Consider the following 19700-nt stretch of genomic DNA (forward strand, 5'->3'; position numbering starts at 1 on the left):
TGGGACGCAGAAATGCGCGCTCCCTACTCCTCCTCCACCTCCCAGAGGCAGGCAGGCAGTGGCAGTAGTAGAAATAGCAGGAGGAGGAGCAAGCGCCGGCGAGGATCTGCTTTCTCCCGATCTCTCCAAGAGCGCGCTGGGACGCAAGATGCTGCCGCTGCTGGGACTTATCCTGGCGCTTCTCTGCCGGGCTCCGCTGACCAGGGGCTCCTGGGCGGATCCCGGCCAAGGCGAGGCGGCCGTGCTGAGCTTTCAGCTGCCCGAGCAGCCGGCCAGGGAGGTCAGCCCGTTTTTCCTGTCTCTCACCATCGATGCCAACCTAGCCACTGATCCCAGATTCATTACCTTCCTGGGGTAGGTCACGCCAGGCTCGCCGTTTTCTGGTTTCGCCCCCCTTTTTGGGTGTGTGCGGGATCTTCCCCGCTGCGCCTTACGAGAAGGCTGTTTACCAATGGGGAAAGGGGGGGGGAGTGAGCTGCACCTGACGAGCTGCTGCCTGCTTTGTAGCGGCTGAAGATGCAGGAGCTCGGTGGGTGCAGGGTCCGTGAGTGAAAATGGAAGTCCCACGCTGGGTTTCCCCTGAAGTTTTGCGTTTGAGAGAGAGTGTGTGAAAATTTGTCTCAAAGCTGAAAAATCTCTTACTTGGTTTTTTGCCTGCAGCTGAAACTTCCCTTTTCGAAATGCTTTGTCCAAATTTATTCCAACTAAAGGGCTATAAGAGGTTTGAGCATGCTAGCCTGGAGCTAATACATGGGTAGGCAAACTATGGAAAAAGCAGCAAAATCTTTTTGTACTTGGAAAAAGCAGCAAAATCTGCTTAACTATGAACAACAGTGGAAGTAAAATAAATAAATGGGTGTGCTGTGTTCTCCATGGGCAATGATGGGTTGTTGCTTTTTAATCTATGCAATGCCACCTCCCAAATGCCCCCTTGATTTTTTTCTACCTTTGGCTGAATCTCACCTACCGGTATATGTGCAGCTGCTTCGTTCTCTTTCATCCTTCACTGTCTTTGTCAATCTTTCCCCTCCCTGTTGTCTAACCCCACTGTCAAATTTAGAACGTAAGCTCCTTGCAGGCAGGGACCTAAACTTGCCTTTTCACTTAGGAAACTCTGTAAAATTCCATATAAACTGATGGCAGTGTATAAACAATAAAGGTAAAGGTAAAGGGACCCCTGACCATTAGGCCCAGTCGTGACCGACTCTGGGGTTGCGCGCTCATCTCGCATTATTGGCCGAGGGAGCCGGCGTATAGCTTCCAGCTCATGTGGCCAGCATGACAAAGCCACTTCTGGCGAACCAGAGCAGCACACGGAAACACTGTTTATCTTCCCACTGTAGCGGTTCCTATTTATCTACTTGCATTTTTGACGTGCTTTCGAACTGCTAGGTTGGCAGGAGCTGGGACCGAGCAACGGGAGCTCACCCCGTCATCTTAAATATGACGATCCTTCAATAGAAGCGTATAAATGTAGACCAGGGGTCGGCAAACTACGGCTCCTGGACAGGATCAGGCTCACCTGGGTCCTAAATTTGGCCCATGCCGTGAAGCCAGAACCCACCACAAAGCCGAGACTCCCGGAGATGGTGACGGGAGAAGAGGCCGAGTGGTGGCGGCTCTCAGGGCCGGCTCTAGGTAGAATCCCGGTGGTGTAGGGCACCGGGCCGGTAGGCAGGGCACTGCGCGGTGAAGCTGCGCGGAAGCCATGCTGTGCCCTGCGAGGGCGGGGGCGCCGGAGCGATCTCTGCCCCTCAGCGCCAGGGCGCACGACCTGCTTGAGACTGCCCTGGCAGCTCTGCCAATCAAACGCCGTGCCTGGTTTGATTGGCAGAGCCATCGCCGCTCAGCCTCTTCCTCCTGCTGCCACCGCTGCCCTAGTGCTCCTGTGGGCCGGAGAGCAGAGCGGATGAGCTCGCTCTGCCTACCCACTTCGCAAGAAGAGGGTTTGCCAAGCGTGCCTTCCTCTTAGCACATTTCTCCCTTTCGCCCTGAGTTCAAGCGTCTTCAGAGTCTATGACACCTTTGGTAAAGGCTGTTCTCCAACTGGAGTGCTCGCAGGCCATTGTTACCCAGTTGTCAGTGTTTATACTACATTTTTAAAGATTTGCCTTGAGGAAGTCTTTAAACCTCTTTTGTTTACCACCAGCATTATGCTTGCACCGTGGTAGAACACTAGGTGACTGGGGTTCAAATCCCCACTCAGCCATTGGTTACCTTGAGCCAGTCACATGGTCTTTCAGCCTAACCTACCTCAAAGGGCTGTTGTGAGGATAAAATGGGGGGGGGGCAAACCATGTATGCCAACCTGAGCTCCTTGGGAAATCTAAATGTAAACAGAATCTCCCAAACACCGTGGTAGACTAGGACAGGGGGGAACCTACGGATTGAAATCTCTGCTCAGCAGTGACGCTTTCTGGGTGACCTCGGCGCCTCTCAGCCTAACCTCCTTTCGTAGGGTTGTTTTGAATATAAAATGGGTAGGGTGGGTGTGGGAAGAACCATATATTTGCCCAGAGCTTCTTGGGGGACACACAGAATTAAAACGCAATAGACAACCCAGATTAAACTAGCTCAGTTGGTTAGAGCGGGGTGCTGATAATGCCAAAGTTGCAGGTTCGATCCCCGAATGGGACATCTGCATATTCGTGTATTGCAGGGGGTTAGACTAGATGATCCTCAGGGTCCCTTCCAACTCTAAGATTCTATCATGCACATGTGACCCCTGCCTTCCATAGCCTTTTTAGAGGTACATTGTTTTTCTTTATAAGACTCACCCTGTGACACTTTCCCCCTTTCCTGGTTGCCATTTTACCCTCTGGCTGTAGGGTGGCAAGGAGGATGAATGAGTTGGCATCCTTGGGATTAAGGAGTGCAAATGCACTCTTAATTATCTGACCATTTTCGCTTTGACATTTCCTGTGGTTCCCTCCGGGTGCTTTGGCTGGTGAGATATGCCACGAGAATCCCCTTGCTGCTGAGATAGCTGACATCTCTTTCTGCTACACAAAGCCACATTCCAGCAGTTTTAAAATGCTAACTTGAACTCCTTGATTTCAATAGGTCTACTCTGAGTAATGACCATGGGGATCACCCCTTTCTGCAACATTGGCTACAGATTACAGTGGTACCTCGGTTTACAAAGACAATTGGTTCCGGAAGTCTGTACTTAACCTGAAGCGTACTTAACCTGAAGCGAACTTTCCCATTGAAAGTAATGGAAAGTGGATTAATCTGTTCCAGATGGGTCTGCAGAGTACTCAACCTGAAGCGTACTTAACCCAAGGTATCAGTGAAATTGGTTCCGGAAGTCCGTACTCAACCTGAAGCGTACTTAACCTGACTGAAGCGAACTTTCCCATTGAAAGTAATGGAAAGTGTATTAATCCGTTCCAGACGGGTCCGCGGAGTACTTAAACTGAAAGTACTCAAACCGAAGCATACTTAAACCGAGGTATGCCTGTATTATGCTCCCGTTTACCATCCTGAGAACTAGAAACATGCCAAAGATGTCAAACTGTATTTCATATTATGGAATGAATCTGCACACTCCTTATATCTTTGTTCCTCAATTTTACACAGCCTCCTAGCATTTCTTCATGTACAATGGATATAGTTTTCATTTCCATGTTCTTTTGCTGGGTGCCCTTTGAGCCTTGGCTCTCAAAAGCAGAAGAAAAGTGGAGTAAGAAACAAACTTGTTATTGCTTGTATCAAGCGAGTCCTTTATTTAACTCTGGTATTTTATCAGCTCCAACCAGGAAGTTGTTGGTGGCTGCTGATCAGCTGCATATTTGCCATTTAGCTGACGAGAGGCGCAGATCTGATGCCTTGTGATCGATCCCGTAAAAGAAAGAAAGAATTTTTTTCCCCATTTATGACGTTACAAGCAGCGTTCGAAACTCCCATTGCTCTGGGCACATTTTGCGGCAGGGAATTTCATTAGCTTGAGCAGTTTCTGAGCTCTGGGCACAGTACTGCGCTGAAGATTTCAGATCAAAACTGCAGAGTGGAAGGAAAGGAGGCCCTTTTTCTGCCTCCCCACTTCCAGCTGCTCTCTGAAGACTGGAGAAGAGACCCTCTTAAAGAATATTATGGGGGCGAGTAGGGGAAGGACTAGGCCGTGTGAAAAACGAACATAATTATTTTAGCTGCATTTCATTCATTTTCAGCATAATATTCAAGCATTCAAGTAACAGGGAAAACTAGGGAAAGGGTTCTGGCATAACTTTGTCCTTTATATGCTATTTTTTTCGCTGTGCATGGATCAGGAGATATCTCACCTGATGCAAGGCACCACCACCGCTAATCTAGTCCAGTCCAGTCACAGTTTTACCATATGACAAAGTATTAGAGAATCTCTAAAGGTAAAGGTAAAGGAACCCCTGACCATTAGGTCCAGTCGCAGACAACTCTGGGGTTGCGGTGCTCATCTCACTTTACTGGCCGAGGGAGCCGGCGTATAGCTTCCAGGTCATGTGGCCAGCATGACAAAGCCGCTTCTGGCGGACCAGAGCAGCACATGGAAACGCCGTTTACCTTCCCGCTGTAGCGGTTCCTATTTATCTACTTGCACTTTGACGTGCTTTCGAACTGTTAGGTTGGCAGGAGGAAGAGAAGAAGAAGTGTTTGGATTTGATATCTCGCTTTATCACTACCCGAAGGAGTCTCAAAGTGACTAACATTCTCCTTTCCCTTCCTCCCCCACAACAAACACTCTGTGAGGTGAGTGGGGCTGAGAGACTTCAAAGAAGTGTGACTAGCCCAAGGTCACCCAGCAGCTGCATGTGGAGGAACGGAGACGCGAACCTGATTCCCCAGATTACGAGTCTACCGCTCTAAACCACTACACCACACTGGCTCTCACCACACTGGAGCTGGGACCGAGCAACGGGAGCTCATCCCGTCACAGGGATTCGAACTGCCGACCTTCTGATCGGCAAGCCCTAGGCTCTATGGATTAACCCACAGTGCCACCCGCATCCCTAGAGAATCTCTAATATAGTTCAAATAAAAGGCCTAGCACCTGCAAACCATGGTTCTTAATCCCGAGTGAGTAGACCAGGCTGCAGTTACCTGGCAGTGAGGGGAAATGCACTCTACACATGCCCAGAGGCATTGCTTGTTGTTATTCTTTCAGATACTCTGGACGCTGGTGATGGAAACAGATTTTGGAGCTGAATTCTGCTGAATCCTGATCCAGATTAAGCCCTGTGGGGAGGAAATATCTTTAGCAGCGGTGCTTAAATGACATCAGAACCCATAGTGGTATATTGTCAGTAAATAATGCAGGCAGGCAGAGCTTGAAACTAGTCTTCATTCTGCTGCTCTTCCTTTCTTAAACAGACACAACAAGTTTGCTTTCAAGAGAGCTTTCATGTGATGCTCAAAGTGTTGGCGCAAGCTTTGAAACTTCAGATTTCTGTATGCCGTATTTATATTTAGAGTTACAAATATTGCATGTAGGCAAAAAAGAAAGAAAGTTGAACACATGATGAGTCACAGGCCGCTGCTGTGTCAGGCTTGGCAAAGGAAATCCTCCTAGTGGTTCTCTTCGCTTTCTGTTCCAACAGCCGTGTTCAATTAAACTCTTCAGACCGGAGGAGATTGCTCAGCACCAAACCACACACAATGTGGGAGGTGTAAGACTGGATCTGCAGGCATATCCACCCCACTCCCAGCTCTCTAAAACACAGTGGAAACTGGTCCCATAGGGTAGAATGAGGGGAGGTCAACAGCAGATGGCGCCAGAGGCAATGACAAGCAGAGCCAGCTCATTCCAGTTTTGTCCCCATCTTACTCCCAGCTGAATTCTACACATGCAGCACCAAGACTGTGGAGCGGTAGGCTGAGACTTGGGTACCACACATAGTTTCTGGAACTATTGAGCAGAGAATAAGGGCACCTCTGGATGGCCTGTCTATTGAGCATTTATTCTGATTTGTTTGTGGGGAGGTTAGATGATGTTGCATCAAACTAGGTCTTGCGTGTGGAGACCCTTTCATAGAATCATAGAGTTGGAAGAGACCACAAGGACCATCCAGTCCAACCCCCTGCCAAGCAGGAAACACCATCAAAGCATTATTGACATATGCCTGTCAAGCCTCTGCTTAAAGACCTCCAAAGAAGGAGACTCCACCACACTCCTTGGTAGCAAATTCCACTGCCGAACAGCTCTTACTGTCAGGAAGTTCTTCCTAATGTTTAGGTGGAATCTTCTTAATCTTAATCTTCCTTTAACCTAGGCCTGGAAATAAATTCAGACATGACTCATATTTTTGGTTTGGTTTTTGGCAGAATTTAGGCCACAACTTTATTGATTACAAATCGAGTGAGTGGTTGCATAGGCTCTGGTTCCAAAAGCTACCTAGGGTAGCACTGACTCTGGACGCACCATAAGTCAGCAGCCAGGTACACACCTGGGACGGGGTCCTGACTAGCGCCAGGCCCGATTCCCCCATGTGTGCCCAGAACTCTGGAGAGGGCACACCCCACTTGGGGGAATACCAACCAGAAGTCCAATGGAATCCTTTAAGAGGAATACCTGTGAATAGGGTGGTAAGGGATATTGCCACCCTGATCAGCATGAACCAGAGCCTATTCGCCAGCCGTACAAGTTGTGACGAATTGCTACGCGGCAGGCAAAACCCAAATGGCACCAGCCAATCAGCCAAGTGCGGAAAATTTCTGCCGTGCTCCTGCAACAACGGCAGACGACACACGACGGCATAGCAAGGCAAAGCCCTAAATTAGGGAGAGGTGGGCGGGTGTTCCGATGCACAGTGCCTAAATAGTGGTCCATCTGACTCCTTTGATTGGCATGCCCTAAGCCCAATTGCACTCCGTCAGATGGACCACCAATAGGGTGTTGTGGCTGCTCCAATTGTCCCCGCCCCAACACCCAGACCTAGTTGCCGGATCCCACCGCAACGCGTGCCCTCTCTTGCAGGCAGGGCCCGATTTATCCTACACTTCCCAGTTTGCTTTTCCATCACTTTCCTTATCACAAAAACTCTAATTGTTTGGGGAAGCAGGTTTGTTTCACGAAAGCTCCAAATCAGCTTTAATCGCACCGCCTTAATTTACCAAGTTGCGATTGAACCCCACCCCAAAATTGCCAGTCTAGAAGCGCCTCATATGAACTGAATGGATGATGATGGATCAAAGTCAACAGGATGAAAAGGTGTTTTCTTTCAATTTCTTGCCGTTCTCACTTTCCCAGCTCTACGAAGCTGCGCACACTGGCGAGAGGTTTATCGCCTGGCCTCCTGAGATTTGGCGGCACCAAGACAGACTTCTTGATCTTTGATCCTGAAGAGAAACCAACAGCAGAGGAAGAGGTTTGCCAGAATTTGCTGGCTAAACAAGGTAGGTTGGATCCGAAAGGTTGCAAGCTGCAGCACACTTACACATGAGAAAGTGTCACCAAGCACAGAGTGGAAGCAGACTGGCATTGGGTGGCAAAAGCAATTATGCATGCCTTTGATTTTCAGAGATGAAATAGTGATGGATTATGAAGAACCTTCAGCATAAAACCTAGTTGACACCATCCTCTATGCAAAAAGCAGATTCATTTTCCAAGTGTGGATCATTATGCAGTCTACACAAGAGGGAGGTATCAAAAGAGCTAGGAGAGCTAGGTGCCAAAAACCCTGGAGAGCTGTTGCCAGTCAGAGTAGACAACACTGAACTAGAGGGACCATTTGTCTGACCCAGGTATAAGGCAACTTCCTAGGCTCCTCAGGCCAGCCTTGGCTTTCAGGTCACCCTGACTCCCGGCACCTTTCGCTGTAGTAAATTAGGGGGGCAGCTTTTTCCGCAAGGAAAACTGAGCACAGGAAAGCCTGCTCTCTCCTGAGTTGGCTGAAACAACAAAAGCCAGGCTCCCTCTGTCTCTGTGTTAGTGGTGTTAATGGTTGCTATCAATCTGTGAGGCCAAGGGGGGGGGGAATAGTATCTGTTCTAGAACTTCTGCTCAGGCTTTTCATAGACAGGTGTCAGCAGTCCTATTATACTAACTGCAAATGTCAATTTCATCCAGTTTCAGGCACTGGGGGCTGCTGACAACGCTGTATTCTTACACAGGGCCTCTTGGTGTCTTTTGCAAGGGCCTCCCCCAGGCACTCTGCACACGAGATAAAGCAAAATCAACATGATCCTTGACAGCGCTGTTGGTTCTTTCCAAGACTATCAGGCAACTGACACTCTTTGCTAGTGGATGGTCTTGCCCCGAAGAATTCGGGAAAATCCCTATTGGATAGGACTGCAAACTGAAAGAAGTTTTGATGAGTTTAGAGTCAGATTTTAGTCAATTTTTAAAATTGCATTGACATTATTGCAGCGTTCCAATACTCGATCGGGATAATGAACTAAAGTCGATTGCATTTCATAGAATAATAATAATAATAATAATAATAATAATAATTTTTTATTTGTACCCCGCCCATCTGGCTGAGTCTCCCCAGCCACTCTGGGCGGCTTCCAGTCAGATATCAAAACAATACAACAATAGCACAATTACAAAAGTCACAAACAATACATAAGCCACATCAAAAAATACACAACCGAATAGAAACCAATTTCGACATGAATCAAAATCTAAAACTAAGAATACATCCTTAATACAGTTTAAAATAACATAGGTAAAAAATAGCAGGAATTTAAACAAAAATTTATAAAGCCCATCAGACCCCGCCCTGGGCCAGGTGGTAAGTGGCAGGACTGGGGCCTTCAGGCGCTGAGCAGGGGAGTCCTCCTGGCTGATAGCAGCAGCAACAGCAGTTCTTATAGGCCTTGGCCCCGCCCTGGGCCAGGTGGTGAGTGGCAGGACTGGGGCCTCCAGGCGCTGAGCAGAACCGTTGAACTGTAAAGTTGAAAGGGACCCTGAGGGTCATGATTCCTGCAATGCAGGAATATGCAAGTGGGCCATACAGGGATCGAGCCTGTGACCTTGGTGGTTTCAACACCAAGCTCTGGGGTGCCTGGGAGGTTCCTCATAAGGGAATAACGTCCCATGGGCTTCAAAAGGTTCCCGGCTCCTGCTGGTGAGATCATCAGCCTGAAACGTTGATCGCTGATGTGTGTTCTCTTTCTCTCTCTTTCCTTCTCTCTCTGCTGCCACAGATGCTGCAGGTGTCTGTGGATTCAGATCCACACCTATGGACGTCATAGAGCAACTGCAGTCTCAGTGGCCTTTCCAGGAAATGGTCATCCTCTGGGAGGAATCCAGGAAGAGGCTCCGAAACACAACCATTACACGTAAGACACTTGCAATCACCATGCGCTAATTGGAAGGTCTCTCTCTTCGCCGTTTGCTGAAAATGACGGGGTCTGGAAACTTAATGAGCTCTGCTAATTGCCCTGCAGTAGGGATAAGTAGGGACGCGGGTGACACTGTGGGTTAAACCACAGAGCCTAGGGCTTGCCAATCAGAAGGTCGGCGGTTCGAATCTCTGCGATGGGGTGAGCTTCCGTTGCTCGGTCCCAGCTCCTGCCCAACTAGCAGTTCAAAAGCACATCAAAGTGCAAGTAGATAAATAGGTACTGCTCCAGCAGGAAGGTGAACAGTGTTTCCGTGCGCTGCTCTGGTTCGCCAGAAGCGGCTTAGTCATGCTGGCCACATGACCCGGAAGCTGTACGCTGGCTCCCTCGGCCAGTAAAGCGAGATGAGCGCCGCAACCCCAGAGTCGTCCGCGACTGGACCTAATGGTCAGGGGTCCCTTTACCTTTACCTAGGGATAAGCAAACTAATAGACATGTGACTTTCTGGCATAACTGCTGCTCCAAAGGGCCTCCTTGTCATGTCCCTCCTTGCTGAATACCCTCCTGCAGCTATGGCGGGTCCTCTGGTTCTTGCCATCATCTATGTATGTATGTATGCAAGAGGCATCATCTATATATGCAGGTCAACAACTGTACAAAAACTGCAAGAGCAGGGCTAGGAGAATGAGTGGCTGTTGAGTGTAAAGAAAGAGCTGGATCATTCTGGAGGCTTCTAGAGAACCTGTTTATTGAGCACAAAATAGCTGCTCTTTGGCACCTTCTTGCGGTGCTTTGTGTACAGCACCAGCTCATTTGGGGTAGGTGTCTCCTGAATCTTTCTTTCCAATTATTTTTAACATCTTTATTGGCAATTCAAAAAGTAAATAGTTATATGTGCACTAAACATGGTGATACGTAAATAAAAGAGAGAGAAAGAAAACGAGAAACAGAACCCATGTAGAAGGGAAAATAAAGGGGGGAGGGGGTGAAACCCAAAACTGTATATTTTACAAAGTTGTAATTGTACTTCGCCAGATCTTAACCTATTACAGTATTTGTAAGAACAGATTCCAAATATCATTGAATTTCTCCATGGCAAGTCTGCCTTTTTATGCTAGTTGTTCATATGTTGTGAGTGTGTATAAGTCTTCAATCCAATCGTAGAAGGGAGCCGCATTTTTATTTTTCCAATTCATCAGTATCGGTCCTTTTGCTGTGGTCAGGGCACGGAGAGTCCACTCGTACTGTCTTTTTGTAAGGTTCCATGTGCTGGGTATATAATTCAAGAGGATAACGAATGCCTCGTGCAACGAAAAACTCGCAAGACGAAATCGTTTTGCGACCTTTTTGTTGACTCGCAAGACAAATCTTTCTATGGCCGTGCTTCACAAGACGTTTTTTTTCTCTTTTTTTCTTTTTTCTTTTTTCTTTTGTTTAAATTGGAAAACCGGAAGACGAAATTTTCGCAATACAAAACGACTTGCGGAACGAATTAATTTCTTCTTGCGAGGCAACACTGCAGTTCCATACAGTTCTGTTGATAGTTTCAGTAACCTTCTGGGAAAAAGCTTTCAACATAGGACAATGAAAAAAAACATGTTTTAGAGAACCATTATCCCTATTGCACCTCCAACAGTTAGATGCTTTAGATATCCCTTTTTAAAACAACCATAATGGGGTTCAGTATATTCTAAATATTATTTTTTTGTTGTATGAGCCTCAATTTAAGGTCCAGAGGTGTCTTCTGAATCTAATGGAAGTGACGCCTTGGATTGCCATCCACGGAGGAGTCTTTCACTGCAGCGGGAATTAACTGAGGATAAAATGTCCTGAATCTCTCCCAGGCCCACCAATTAAAATCCAGAGGTGGGCAGACACTGTGGCAAGTCTGTCCTCTTTGCCTCTCCTGGAACAAGAAGTGTAGAAAGCACTTTTGCCACCAATATAATATCTGGACTCTGTACTGCAATTAAACTTTACAACATGTAATCCAGGGGTCAGCAAGGTTTATCTTGCCTGAGCCGGATCAGTCCCGTGGAGATCCCTCTGTGGGCCGGATCCCGTGTGCACGTGAGTGCGTGCACCCGTGGTTTTTAGCGTCTGCATCTGAGCAGATGCGATTTTTGGCACTGCAGAAGCGAGTCCCCAGTTTAGTGCAGCGCGCTAGTGGGCGGCTCAGTTTGGGGGCAGCTCGTGGACCGGTCAAACGGCCTCCGCAGGCCGCTTCTGGCCCATGGGCCTTACGTTGTGGACCCCTGATGTAATCCTATGCATTAAGGTTCTTTTCACAACTGTAGCTATATAACAAACTTCACAGTTGCTGCTTCCACCCCAATGTCCACACATTTTGTTATATGCTGTTTCAGACTGTGCAAACATGGACCACACTAGAGAATAAGAAAAAGGTGTAACTGTGGTTCATGCATTAAAAATAAATAAAAAACAGCCACTGTGGTTCCCTTCCAACTCTACATTTTTATGATTCTGTGATTCATCTTTGCTGGTGAACCTTCTCCAGTGAGGCCTGGAAACGATGCCTTATGAGGAACGGCTTAGGGAGCTGGGTATGTTTTGCCTGGAGAAGAGAAGGTTAAGGGGTGATATGATAGCCATGTTCAAATATATGAAAGGATGTCACATAGAGGAGGGAGAAAGGTTGTTTTCTGCTGCTCCAGAGAAGTGGACACGGAGCAATGGATTCAAACTTCAAGAAAGAAGATTCCACCTAAACACATTAGGAAGAACTTCCTGACAGTAAGAGCTGTTCGGCAGTGGAATTTGCTACCAAGGAGTGTGGTGGAGTCTCCTTCTTTGGAGGTCTTTAAGCAGAGGCTTGACAGGCATATGTCAAGAATGCTTTGATGGTGTTTCCTGCTTGGCAGGGGGTTGGACTGGATGGCCCTTGTGGTCTCTTCCAACTCTATGATTCTATGATTCTACCGCAAGACGACGGTAGGCTTCCACAGATGAAATGAGAAGCTACTCAACACATTAAGTCAAATTGTGGCATCATTCAGCATTAAGGACTCAGGCCACAAAGGTGAAAAAAACAAATATAAAAAGCTCTGAGGTATAAAAAGCTCTGAGGTGATGGTGTTTCCTGCTTGGCAGGGGATTGGACTGGATGGCCCTTGTGGTCTCTTCCAACTCTATGATTCTATGAGATGATTTTTCTGACCTAGGGTTCCGGTGGGGAGGAATTTTTTTCCCTGGGATTTCCTCCTCGTAACATGACCCTTTGTCCTTATCCCCCCCCCCCCGGCTCACAGGAAGTACAGTGGATATTCTGTATGACTTTGCACGCTGTGCCAATCTGCACCTGATCTTCGGACTCAATGCTTTGCTGAGGAAAGGCAACCAGTGGGACAGCTCAAACGCCCAGCTGATTTTGAATTATACTGAATCCCAGAATTACGACATGGATTGGGAACTTGGGAATGGTAGGTCTCAGATTGGAGTGCGCTTTTGTGTTGGCAGTATGCAAATGCATATGGGGGAGGGCAAAGTGGGAGGGGGAAGAAAGCCCATAAGCCCCTCTTCCCTATATTCAGCCCTGCAAAATCACATGCCATGTCAAGGATTTTTTAAAAAAAAAAACACAATGCTTTTATGCACCCCTCACAGCTTTTGTGAAGTGATGCCTTCAGGACAGAAGACAGCAGCAACAACAAAATAAATTGTTACATCGCTTTGGAATGTTTAATGCAGATCTTTCCAAACATTTCATGTTGGTGATACACTTTTTAGACAACAACAGCAACAGCAACAACAATAATATATTTATACATACCCCGCCCATCTGGCTGGGTTTCCCCAGCCACTCAGGGCAGCTCACAACAGAATATTAATAAAAAAGCAATAAAACGTCAAACATTAAAGACTTCCCTAAACAGGGCTGCCTTCAGATGTCTTCTAAAAGTTAGATAGTTGTTTATTTCCTTGACATCTGATGGGAGGGCGTTCCACAGGGCGGGCGCCACTACCGAGAAGGCCCTCTGCCTGGTTCCCTGCAGCTTCACTTCTCGCAGGGAGGGAATCGCCAGAAGGCCCTCGGCACTGGACCTCAGTGTCCGGGCTGAACAATGAGGGTGGAGATGCTCCTTCAGGTATACTGGGCCGAGGCCGTTTAGGGCTTTAAAGGTCAGCACCAACACTTTGAATTGTGCTCAGAAACGTACTGGGAGCTAATGTAGGTCTTTCAGGACCGGTGTTATATGGTCTTGGCATCATTTTGCGACACTGTAATTCAGTTTTACTAGCAAACTGGTGGTTAAACTAACCCATTTCCAGCCCTGGGAGGAATGTTTGCACAAAACACTGCAGCCGACACACTAATGTGTTGCGACACACAGTTTGGAAAGCTCTGGTTTAATGGAAAGCAATTCAGTGAAAGAAAAAAAAATCCATCACTGTTTAGATGCTGACCCTACCAGGTAATTTGAGAGACCGCCTTACCCCTTAGATAAAATTGAGTCTCACGTATCTTTAGTTCCAAATGTTCCTTCGGAATAGTAAAGTTTGATATTTAACATTCCGTACTTCTGGTTGATTACTGCCACTGTGCAAATTCTGAATGAGTCACACAGCTTTGAGAGCCATCTAAGGATGTTTACGCTTTCTACAGAGCCCAACAGCTTCAGGAAGAAGTCTGGCATTTATATCGATGGCTCCCAGCTAGGACAGGACTTCATACAACTACGTCAGCTGTTGGACAGCTACAGCAGCTACAGAAATGCCAAGCTCTACGGGCCTGATGTAGGTCAGCCTCGGAAGCACACTCAGAAGTTGCTAAGGAGGTAAAAATTTTTTTAAAAAAATGTATTTATTAACGATTTTCTCAAACAACAAAACATACAAAAATACAACACACAAGGAAAATTACAAAACATAAAGAAAAAACAAGAATACAAAATGAATACGAAAAAATACAAAAATGCAAAAACAAAAATTCTAACTATAACCCTTATTTCCAATCTATTGACTTCCTCATTCCACCTCCTTCTGTGATTCTTTACATATCCTCCGTAATAAACACTAAATCTTATATAAATACTAATTGTTACTTTAACTATACCTTAATTATTTAATCTTTTATATTATCCTTAACCTCTATCAATACTTATTTCACACCATTGTATTATCTACAACCTCTGTTTTATCTCCCTCACTTCCACTAATTCTAATCTATTATACGTTTATTCTTTAAATAAAATTTAAATTTCTTCCACTCTTCTTCCACTGCTACTTCACTCCAATAGCTAAGGAGGTAAAAATAAAAACACCGGCATCGTTTGACTTGATGCCGCTATGCCCCACTGCAGAACATAACAAATAACCATTGTTGGCTTTAGCCATGGTTTGTTACCTTAATCCTGACTGAGATCGCTAAGCCTGGGCAGGGTGCAATTTTCTTTGCAGTTTAGATAAAATGTTTTTTATGAGACAAAATGGACAAGGTTACAGTAGAGCAGAGCAGCAAAACTACAGACTCAATACTGAGCTGGGTGTCTATTAAGTATAATACGGAGTAAAGCAGCTTCCAAAATTTATATGTTCCGTCTGTTTTGCTGGATTACCGTTCCCCCAATCTGAAGAATTTTGAAGAAAAGCAGAGGAGGTGGTAAATCTAACCCTTGTTGCTCTTCGTTGTTTTGCAGCTTCCTGAAATCAGGAGGAAAAGTAATCGATTCCGTCACGTGGCATCAGTAAGTATTGAGTTCATATTCAGCAACTTGTTACCCAAGCATTACGGCAGCATGTATCAAAACATTTACCAGTTACTGGAAACTGTGGGAGGGAAAAGTGCTGTTTTGCTCAGGTCTTTTAAAGGAAACTGTCCATGGGGATATCTGTCTGGTAAGATGCTGAACAAAATGGATGTTTTGCCTGATCTACCAGGGCTTTTCTTAACATATGCCTAGTTCAGAGAAATATTAAGTCGATGATAACTGTGGAGAAAATATGAAGAAAACCATGAGGAAAACCAGTTTGTTTTTGTTTGTTTGTAAAAGTACAGTGGTACCTCGGGTTAAGAACCGTGTTTCTCCAAAAATAAGACACCGTCTTATATTTATTTTTCCTCAAAAAAAAACACTATGGCTTATTTTCAGCGGGTGTCTTATTTTTTTCCTCCTCCTCCTCCTCCTGCGGCGGCCGGCAAACCAGCCTATCACTATGTCTTATTTTTGGGGTATGGCTTATATTCCTTGAACGCTTAAAAATCCTGCTATGGCTTATTTTATGGGTATGTCTTAAAATAGGAGAAACAGGGAACTTGCCGTAATTCGTTCTTAACCTGAAACTGTTTTTAACCTGAGGTACCACTTTAGCTAATGGGGCCTCCCGTTGCCGCCGTCGTCGCACGATTTCTGTTCTCATCCTGAAGCAAAGTTCTTAACCCAAGGTACTATTTCTGGGTTAGTGGAGTCTGTAACCTGAAGCGTCTGTAACCCGAGGTACCACTGCATGTATATGCTGCCCTCACAAAATATCAGGCTAGTGTATAAAAACATTTAAAAACCATTAAAAGCAGTACAGAACCAGGGCCGTCTTAACCATATCTGGCGCCCTGGTGCCAAGATCCCTCCGGCGCCCCCCCCCCCCGTGAGTAAGGCGGGCAGGAGGGGCGTGCGGGGAGCTGAGAGGCATGGAGGAGGCAGGCCCAGGCTCACGCTCCCTGCGTGCCTCCGGAGAGTGGCCTGAAGCCGCTCAAAAACTAAGAAGCGCGGAGGAGGCTGCCCCAGGCTTCCGTTCCCCGCGCGAAGCTCCGGAGGCGTGCAGGGAGTGCAAGCCTGGGGCCGCCGCACTGCGCCTCTCAGCTGTTCAGGTGGCCCCAGGCCAGCGCTCCCCATGCACCTCTGGAGAGCGGCCTGAAGCCACTCAACAGCTGAGACAGAGGCGCGGCAGAGGCGGCCCCAGGCTCGCGCTCCCCGTGCACCTCCGGAGAGCTGCCTGAAGCCACTCAACAGCAGAGGCGCGCTGAGGCAGACACCAGTATTCGGTGCCCCTTCTGCGCCCCTGATGGCCAGGCGCCCTGGCGTCTTGCGCCACCCAGCCCGGGCCTAGGGACGGCCCTGTACAGAACAATCATTGAAATGACTGGCTACTCAAGAAGGTATCATAGAATAGATTCATAGAGTTGGAAGGGATCCTGTGGGTCATCTTGTCCACCCCCCTGCAATGCAGGAATCTCAGCTAAAGCATCCATGACAGATGCCTGAAAGTCAAACAGCAAGGGCGCCTGTCAACTCTCTGCTAGGAGAGTGTTCCACAGTGTTAAATACCCAACTTCTTGTTGAGGTCATCTGGGCTTCTGTAACAAAATGGACAACTAACAGCTCTCTTCTGGGTGATCTCTAATAGAAGGGCTTAAGCACCCAAATTGTGCTGGACTTATTGTATCAACACAAAAGCCTTTTCCAGCTCACCAGTGTAATTTATTTTTAGACTTACGTCAAATGTCTTGATTTCGCAGCTATTACCTGAATGGCCGAACTGCTACCAGAGAGGATTTCCTGAGCCCAGATGTGCTGGACACTTTCATCACAGCCGTGCAAGAAGAACTCCAGGTAATCGGGAGTCTGTGTGGGTGGCTGGACAGCTCATCTATCCCTCCTAATTTAAAGTTGCCGATCTCCCAGGCTCAAGTCCCTGTATTGACTCACCTTTCTACACTTTGATTTCACAACATTCTCTAGCTTGTTGATGACACTGTCCCAGGCAAGAAGGTTTGGCTGGGAGAAACTAGTTCAGCCTACGGAGGGGGTGCTGCTCAGCTGTCCAATACGTATCTTGCTGGTTTCATGTAAGTACAATAATATACATTCCTACAAGCTCTGCTTTCCTTCTGTGAATATCGGGATCTTGTCCTCTACCAATGCCCTAGAAGCCCTTCCTTTGATCAAACAGGAGAAGCTATTGTGTTCATTGATGCCCATAAAGCTATCCATGTCCAGTAGCTATGGTGGCTATGTTCTGCCTGAACAGCAGTCTGAACAATGGCGTTACAACATCACAACTAGGAGAGCTTTTACAGCCCTTTACTTAATCTTTTTCTAAGAGCAATGATATTCATTAGCTGAATTGTCCCATAGGTTAGCTAACCTTTAGTTTAAACAACTATGGTCTTATCTTGGGGAGGTTTATCCCTGACTGCTATGTAATTTTCAATTCTTTTCAGAGTTTACAGATCCTGTTTAGTTTTTGATTATAAGGAAACCTCAGCCCCTAAATATTTTCCTTCTGAGGAAATAGATAGAGATTTCCCAGTGAAATGAGTCACTTAGTTGGCACCTCGTCAAGGTTTACTTTATTTAGAGTTTACTTTGAGAAATTCATGTCTTTTCTATATCAAAGTTTCTTTTGGGAAATTTAAACCTATTATGTTTCTTTGAGTAATCATTAGTTGAGTTTTAGTATTATTCACTTTATCAATATCTCATTTCAGGAATTTATCACGGTATAGTTTTGCTTTTGCGCTGATTATATATTCCTGTGATTGTCTTTTTTGCCATTCAGGTTCTGCTTTTAGGCTTCCCAGAGGCATCCGCTCAGGGCCGGCTCTACATAGCCCCCCGGTGGCGCAGTGCACCACGGCGGGGGGCTGGTAAGCTGGGCGCCGGCCTGGCAAGGAGGGCGCCGCGCGCTTCGTCGCGCGGAAACCAATTGCGCCCTGCGAGGGCGGGGCGGAGCGACCTCTGCCCTTCAGCACCAGGGCGCGCGATCTGCTCAAGACTGCCCTGCATCCGCTTGGCCACTGTGAGAACAGATGAGCCAGTAGTCTAAGCCAGCAGGCTCCTCTTATGTCCTGATCTCCTTGCACATCAGTGGGAACCACATAAAATGTTATGCCCTTCCCCCATTCTGCCCCTCCCCCGCTCTGCCATTTAGTGACGTTTTAGGGTCTTTTCCAGGTCCGGTGCCGTGTGCATAGGCACAATTATGCGCCAGTTGGTTGTTGCCTGTACAACCATGAGCGTTCATCCTGTATTATTATTATTATTATTATTATTAATTGGCCAAGTACAAACATACTTGGAATTTTGCTTCGGCTACATTGCAAAGTAAACATACCTTATACAAACATTGTTCCACATACAATACAATAGCACAGCAAGGAACCCCACCCATAACTGGCCTCCCCTTCCACTACACAACTATGAATTTAACAATTTGATGTCACAAGGGGAAGAACTGTTCCTGTGCCTAGCCGTATTTGTGTATAGAGTTCTGTAGCGACGTCCAGATGGAAGTAAACCAAACAGCTGATGACCGGGATGCAAAGGATCTGCAACAATTCCCTCTGCTCTCTTCCTAGCTCGGACAGCATAAAGTGTCTCTATTGAAGGCAACCAACACCAATTACCCTTTCGCCAATTCTTACTGCTTGTTGGAGCCTTTTCTTGTCCATCTTGGAGGCTTGTGCCATACCAGGCAGTAATAGAATTACAGAGAACAGTTTCAATGATACTTCTATAAAATTGGATCAACATTTTCTGGGGCAAATTAAATTTTCTTAGTTGACACAAGAAATACAACCTCTGGTGGGCCTTTTTAATAATACTATTGATGTTGCCTGACCAATTTAAGTTTGGAGAAATTATAGAGCCCAGGAACTTAAAGGACTCTACTACTACAACCATGTTACCATAGATGTAAAGTGGCAGCAAGTCGGAAGAGTGCTTTCTGAAATCAATTACCATCCATCCAGACTTGTTTACATGGTTCTTCCCCTTGCCCATTCCTTTTCCGTGCATTTCCCAATCACTTCCCTAACTACAAAAAGTCAGTTTCTTTTCACCCAAGTTCCCTAGGATTTCCTTGAATCTCTCTCACGAAACGCTGACATCCTGGAGGTGCCCTAACGTTGGCATCGACTGTCAACATCTGGTGGCTTCTAGAAACTCACCAGGCCATATGGTGAATCAGAAAGGAGACGAATTAGATACCAGGGCTCGTTTTAATTAAGACCAAACCCAAATCACCCCTATTGTGGAGCCCATTCATCCTCCTGTATGAGGAATCAAGCTTTTGTGTTACCCGGGACCTCTGATCACAGCATGTTGAAGAACTCTGTGCAACTGAGAAAGTTTCATAAGGTGACAATAACAGAAGCTGGTCTGCTTAGATAGTTCATCATCTGTTTTGTTTCTCTTATGGGGAAAAAAACCACACTAAGGGAATTTGGGAAATTCTGTATTGAAGGACAGGCACTTCAGTTTAAGGACCTCTCATGCCCCTGCCAAGAACTGAGAATGCTTTTCCACACCGTTCTCTCTGCTCCTCTCAACTACTTATTAAAGGTCATGGTTACAATGCTGCTATAAAGAACACCTGCCTTTTCTGACCTTATAACTATTGAATGCATTTTTTTAAGCACCACTTCTGATATTTGCATCAGCTCTTGTTTCTGCCTCGCACGCAGAACAAAACACCACACC

General features: G+C 46.5%; 1 protein-coding gene across 2 annotated transcripts in view; it reads left to right on the forward strand.

Moving 5' to 3' along the window:
- Positions 1–19700, forward strand: part of HPSE (heparanase) — a 29277-nt gene continuing 9577 nt past the window's right edge. For both annotated transcript variants that reach the window (XM_088660583.1, XM_088660584.1), the window contains exons 1-8: positions 1–354; positions 7223–7368; positions 9124–9258; positions 12531–12701; positions 13886–14057; positions 14919–14966; positions 16736–16829; positions 16959–17065. In XM_088660583.1, the coding sequence (XP_088516709.1) occupies positions 149–354; positions 7223–7368; positions 9124–9258; positions 12531–12701; positions 13886–14057; positions 14919–14966; positions 16736–16829; positions 16959–17065 (1079 nt within the window). In that variant the 5' untranslated portion in view covers positions 1–148. The remainder of the gene's footprint in view (positions 355–7222; positions 7369–9123; positions 9259–12530; positions 12702–13885; positions 14058–14918; positions 14967–16735; positions 16830–16958; positions 17066–19700) is intronic.

The sequence above is a fragment of the Zootoca vivipara genome, chromosome Z1, assembly GCF_965207765.1.
Source record: "Zootoca vivipara chromosome Z1, rZooViv2.hap1.1, whole genome shotgun sequence".
Classification (NCBI taxonomy): Eukaryota; Metazoa; Chordata; class Lepidosauria; order Squamata; family Lacertidae; genus Zootoca; species Zootoca vivipara.